This window comes from Cupressus sempervirens, chromosome 3 (genome assembly GCF_028749045.1).
Source record: "Cupressus sempervirens isolate cs-2001-9-10 chromosome 3, ASM2874904v1, whole genome shotgun sequence".
NCBI classification, from domain to species: domain Eukaryota; kingdom Viridiplantae; phylum Streptophyta; class Pinopsida; order Cupressales; family Cupressaceae; genus Cupressus; species Cupressus sempervirens.
This window is the reverse complement of record NC_143120.1, coordinates 34186649-34192199: the sequence shown is the minus strand read 5'-3', so window position 1 is coordinate 34192199 and position 5551 is coordinate 34186649. Positions and strand designations below refer to the sequence as shown.

Genomic DNA, 5551 nt, shown 5'->3' with positions numbered 1-5551 from the left:
CGACAACTGTTTGTCCATATGTAGTTAATTAGCAAATAATTATTTTGCTAACTAATTGGTTAGATTAGGGACAAATATTTGGTAATTAATTTATCACTTTTAGAAGCAACTAGAAACCAACTTGTTTAGGGTTGTTAATTTGTTTTAATCTCTATCGTATATTGAGAATCAATCTTCGCCATTGGTTTTCCAACAAGAGTAGTATAAAAGGGGGTCAGGAGGTGTATTTGGAGAACATAAAGTTTGTAGAAGCATTTCTGGTGATAGCAAACTGTCTTGCAGTGCTAGCAAGGGCACAGTGATAGCGTTGGGAATAACAACAGAGGAATATCAACACAAGAAATTAGGAGGTTGTCTAAATTTTGCCAGTGAAAGGCAAGGAATTTTGTAACTCTTGATTTGCTGAAGTCAATATAATTTCCTCATCTGTAGAACTGGTTTTCCCTTAGAGCTTTCTTTAGGGACGATTGTCTAAAAATATTATGTTCTTTGTGTCGTGAATTTCTTTCCGTATTTTTTTAAGTGAAGTTGCAGTTGTGTTATTCTTTGATGTTAGCTTAGAATTTATTTTCGATAGTTCAATAATCATTTAAAATAAGAGATTAATAATCAGTAATTGCAATAGAAATTTTCACAATTTCTTCATTCTTCACTCTCAAAGTCACATAGCCCATCTTGCTAAAAATTCAGAATTTGCACTCAAAATCCCCACGGTGGAGTTACTATTTATCCATGATACAAAAACGAGACCACAACCCATCTTGCTTCTTCCCCTGAAAATACAAACTTGAGACTAAAATCCCAAACTTGGAATGCCTAAAACTCCAATCTTTGTACTAACTATTGATTCATTCCATAGAAACCAAACCACGCTTGATGAAATGGCATGCTATAGCTAAACCACATTTCATGACAAGCCTGCTAGAACAGAGTCTGACCAGTCAGTCAATGAACCGGAAGATGCTCTGCTCATTCATTTTTCCATGGAAATAATGGTAATGGCGTGTACTTGCCTTCTCTCACTCTAAAATCATTTAATGAATAAAACAAAATACCTAGCTGCTCTTCAATCCTCTGTGTTATAGGCATCAATCAGTAAATTAAATTCATCACAGTGAATCATATTTAAGAGGCTTTTACAGTTCGAAGAGTCAGTGCTCCACCGACTGTCCAACAGGAATCCACTGACTTGTTACAATGTGCAGAGATCTAAAAACTATGGATTGCAAATTGTTTATAGGTGGTGGTTTGCCGGCATGAGACAACTTCCGGTTGCAAGCAACCTCACAAGAAAAGCATGGCGGCTAATAACAACACTAAACAGTAACGGAATTGTGGTTTAAGTTCAAGACGTGGCAGTTTGGAGCAACAGTCGGATGATGGGCAGCGTCTGTGTCATGCTTCTGGTGTTGTCCGATCCAGGAGTCCGCAGGAAAATTAAAGCTCAAAACTCAATTCTCCGTCCCTGTGCTAATGTGAGAGTTGGTGAACGCCCTAAAAGTGTCTCATCACATATAAGTGAGAAAACCTCTCATGAAATAGTGTTATTTCAGTGTTTCAGTAATATGGAATGTACAGGCCTCCAATTTGACCATTTTACAGTGGCAGCGTATTCCCAGCCTGTACCAAAATGGGAGATCTATCCATTAAACCTAAAAGATAGGTGAATTATGTCGGGATGTAATTGGAAATGGTTTGGTAAACATGCTTTTAGAATTTGTAAGCATAGAGAATGCATACGAGTTGTTTGACCGAATGCTTCCAAGAAACTTGGTTTCATGGTAACCCACGATTGCAGAGGTTAGAGGAATTTCGTCAGATGTTGTAGTTGATATTGCTCCGGTAGACATGTATGCAAAAGTGTGAAGGCATAGGCAAGAAACGTGAACTGTTCGACGAAATGCCTCAAAGAAATGTGGCTACGTGAAATGCCACCATTGCAGGATATGCAGAAAATGTTTTTGTCGACAAGGTTATGGAAACCATCAAGCAAACGAAATTGGCAATTAGAAGCTAGCATCCCCTCGCCTGTGCCAAACTAGGATCTTTGGAACAGGGTATGGACATCCATCAAACCCTAATGGAAGGGGAGGTTTGTCAGATATTGTTGCTGTAACGCTTTGGTGCGCATGCATCGAAAATGTGAAAGCATGTCATTAACTGAACAATTCTACCAAAATGGAAATTGATGCGGTAGTGATCATTGCACCATTACAATACAAACACCTTAAAAAATGCATGCTTGTTTTGTCGTAAGCACATAATTTGCTTCCTTTGACGCCTCTTCAAACAAAATGATCAACGAAAACGTGGCGATTAGTTTGGTGTGAACCATTTTCTTACTTTTGACATCCTCGATCACAGGCTTCGCTTGTTTTGTCGTAAGCACATAATTTGCTTCCTTTGACGCCTCTTCAAACAAAATGATCAACGAAAACGTGGCGATTAGTTTGGTGTGAACCATTTTCTTACTTTTGACATCCTCGATCACAGGCTTCACACATTTCAAAGGCCTCTACCATGTTATCCACACTACTGACTTCCAGCCTCCGTTGGATTATAAATAAAATATAAGTTTTCTGCTAATAAAGGCCGTTGCTTTGGTTCCTACCATCCCCCTCCTGGTTAGAGCACTTGTAGATCGATTTTCCATAGAAGTTGCATACATGGGGATTCAAGAACTTTCCATTTCTACCGTTAGCAAGCTCGCTACAATGGCCATATGCCTCATTGCGGTTCTTTCAACAACTTGTCCTACAGGTATGTTATATGAATGGATGTATACCCAATTAGACTTTTCAGTGATTGAAGACAGTAATAACGATTGCTTTGTATTGTACAGAAGGAGCCATAGCAGAATGGTGTGTGGCCGATCCACAGGCACCCTCCGATCAATTGCAGGGTGCCTTGGATTGGGCTTGCAGAGAAAGTGGAACAGACTGCACTTCAATTCAATGGAACAACACCTGCTATTTGCCAAACACACTACTGTCACGTGCCAGCTATGCTTTCAACAGTTACTGGCAGAACAATAAGCACAATGGAGCTTCCTGCTATTTCAATTCTGCAGCACTTGTCACCGAAACTGACCCAAGTATGTCAGTAGATTCAGAGCAATTTTTAAATTATTTTTTATTAAGTGGGAAATAGGTTTTGGAGGGCTGAAAGTCTTTACAGCTTATTACATCAGATAGAAACCTTAAAAGCCCAGAAACAAAACAGTAGCCAACAAAAAATAGGCATGGCTGAAAACAAAAGCCAGTCAATCAAACGGACAGCAAAAAGTCAGCCATCACCCCAAAACCAACCAAGACAGAAGACAACACAGCTAACCCCAAGCACTTCAACAACTTGACCGCCTCGAGCTCGAACTTCTCCACTTCCGCAGCAGCTTTCTTTAATTCTTTGATGTCATTAGAGGGGGTGAAGTCTTTCTTCTTAGTGTTTGCTCTTGTTCTTCTGCGAGGCGCAGCCTGAGAATCCATGGGGGACTCTTTGTCATCAGCCACTTGAATGATGGCCCTATCCATATTGGTATTCTCCAACTTGCTCAGAAGGATCTTAATATGATCATTGGAGGCCTTCAGTATCTTATAACTGTGATCAGCAATGCTTTTAAGGGTAGAATCATTGCTGTTAACCTTACCTTCCAGCGCCAACACCCTATCCTCTAAGGCGTTAAGGCCCACATAACCCCTTTTTTTCCCAATCACATCCGCATTGTCCTTATCATTCAAATTGACCTCGCCCACCATCTCCCTAGCAGTGGTAGCCACTTCCTGAATTGCAACTTTGCCCTCCAGAGCCCTGAGCTTGAGATGGACATCCTTGAATTCATGAAAAGACCATTTAATAACTCTATAGAAATCCAACACTCCCTTCTTGGCAGCTAAAATAATATCAAGCCCGTGCTCCCTACTGGCATCACTGAGGATGAACATAGAGGGGTCTATCAGCTGTGCTCCGGATTGACATTGTCCGTCTCCTTACCATTGGTAACCCAGTTTATCTTCTACCTTGGGACCTTAATCTTCAGGTTCTCCATATCCAGAGGCTTCCAATTCCTAGTGACCTTGGGATGGACATCCTTTTCTTAAGTTTTGAATATTTTCATCAAAAGATATCATGGGTGAGGTTATGGGGACATGAAATGGGACTGCATTGTTAAGATTTATGACAATAGATATGTTGGAACCCACCTAACAGTCACTAAAAGACACCTTTCTCATGAGGACTTGGCTGATAGGAAGTGTTTATACTCTTGGGTTTGTTGTGATTGATATACCTGTTGTTGATCACATCACACCAAACAAAACATTTGTTTCTAATCATTATGACACATTGACAAGTATTTTTAACTGTGTTAGAGTTAATATTTTGATTTAAACAATACATTTTAAGCTTTGACACATTTAAATGGTTCATTTTAAATCATATAAATAGATGAATCTTATTGAAAAAGTGTGATTTCAAATGACCTACTCAAACAAATTAAGGCTTAGAATATGCTTTACCTAGATCTTTACATTATTAGCTCCATCTTTTACCATTCAGGCACATAACTAAAATATGTTCTGTAGCCCCAGTACCGACTATTTTTGCTCTTTAAGGTAATAACCCTAGGATGCATTTATGTTGCTGCCTTCGTTTCTACAGCTATACGATTTCAAGAGTTGAGGTGTACTTTTGGGTTCCTTCATTTATGGATTTTACTGATACATTATATTGGTTTTATTGCTCCTATTTTCCTTCTGCATCTGCATCATTCATGGATTCCTAAAAGTTAGCAGAGTTCCATGTCCTCTTTGGTTCACTTTCAGGATATATTTTTTATTTAAACTTTTGCTGATTTTCATGTTTCAACTTTCTGATTGATTGTTGTTTGTTTTTGCTTTATGGGTTGTGTTGCAGGCTATGATGCATGCCGTTTTGTGTATGTTCCTTAAGGCCTAAGAAAATATGTTGAGTACAGATTGTAGGGATGTTCGGCTTAGATGGATCATGAGATATTGAAATAATTATTAAAAGCAGTAGATCATAGATACTGGTTTCACAAACAAAATTGGGGATTCAATGTTGCTTTCCGTTTGTTATTTTGTTGGAAGCAACTGAATGTAAAAATTCATGCTCTTTCCGTGGAAAACCGCTCCGACGGGAATGAAAAAGAGAGTTCGACACTTCATAAAGCGTAGATGTTGGTTTCCTGGTAAGTTAAATTTTAAAGTTTGGTTTTTAATAAACGATGCCCCCTTACAAAGGGTAGTTCAGTTCTCAAAATGTTTTAAGGGTTTATCTAACAACTCAGATTTCAGGTAGATTTCATTATAAATTTTAAAGACATTTTACTTAAACTTTGAAGAAGAGTTGTATTCACAATTTTATTTTACATATTTATAAGTTAAGAAAAATGGAATATAGTACAAGATAATGTAGTTTTTTATTTTAACTTAACTATATCTTAAATTATAAAAAAATTGATGAGCTACCATATTAGACTATATAGCTTATGATTCAATATTTTAATTTGGTATCATAAAGACATGTTTATTTT

General features: G+C 38.0%; 1 protein-coding gene across 1 annotated transcript; it reads left to right on the top strand.

Annotated features, from left to right (window-relative positions):
- Positions 1-924: 924 nt before the first annotated feature.
- LOC149564641 (major pollen allergen Ole e 10-like) lies at positions 925-5351 on the top strand. The gene is made up of 3 exons (XM_089818196.1): positions 925-2760; positions 2843-3094; positions 4912-5351. The coding sequence occupies exons 1-3, from the start codon at positions 2667-2669 to the stop codon at positions 4944-4946; spliced, it is 381 nt and encodes a 126-aa protein (XP_089674322.1). The 5' UTR covers positions 925-2666; the 3' UTR covers positions 4947-5351.
- The last annotated feature ends 200 nt before the right edge of the window (positions 5352-5551 follow it).

Excerpts from the sequence above, each read along its gene's own strand:
- LOC149564641 (XM_089818196.1), top strand. The coding sequence starts at position 2,667 with ATGGGGATTCAAGAACTTTCCATTTCTACCGTTAGCAAGCTCGCTACA. Across the intron at positions 2,761-2,842 it reads TTCAACAACTTGTCCTACAG|AAGGAGCCATAGCAGAATGG; the intron begins GTATGTTATATG and ends TGTATTGTACAG. Across the intron at positions 3,095-4,911 it reads TGTCACCGAAACTGACCCAA|GCTATGATGCATGCCGTTTT; the intron begins GTATGTCAGTAG and ends GTTGTGTTGCAG.